The sequence below is a fragment of the Penaeus monodon genome, chromosome 21 (genome assembly GCF_015228065.2).
Source record: "Penaeus monodon isolate SGIC_2016 chromosome 21, NSTDA_Pmon_1, whole genome shotgun sequence".
Classification (NCBI taxonomy): domain Eukaryota; kingdom Metazoa; phylum Arthropoda; class Malacostraca; order Decapoda; family Penaeidae; genus Penaeus; species Penaeus monodon.
The window spans coordinates 13,926,954-13,927,181 of NC_051406.1; the positions used below are offsets into that span (position 1 = coordinate 13,926,954).

The following is a 228-nucleotide window of genomic DNA, read 5'->3' on the forward strand; positions in this document are numbered from 1 at the left end:
CTCAAGGAGGAGCAGCGCACCATCTTCATCGACGGAGGCTCCACCGACAGCTTTGGCATCACCGACGTCTTCCTCTACATCGGCACCTTCACCCTGGCCATCCTCACCGCCCTGGCCATCATCGGCCTCATCTACGGCGCACAGGAGTCGGGCTCCACAGGATACGAGGCCCCCGCCACCGGATCCTACACGTGAGTCACGATTTTGATGTGTGCTCTCACTCCCTCT

At 61.0% G+C, this 228-nt stretch overlaps 1 protein-coding gene across 1 annotated transcript in view; it reads left to right on the forward strand.

Annotated features, from left to right (window-relative positions):
* The window catches only part of LOC119586706, a gene marked incomplete at both ends in the record, with an annotated part of 8,301 nt that continues 8,073 nt past the window's right edge, over positions 1–228 (forward strand). The window contains 1 exon segment of the mRNA XM_037935437.1: positions 1–191. Coding sequence (XP_037791365.1) covers positions 1–191 — 191 coding nt within the window.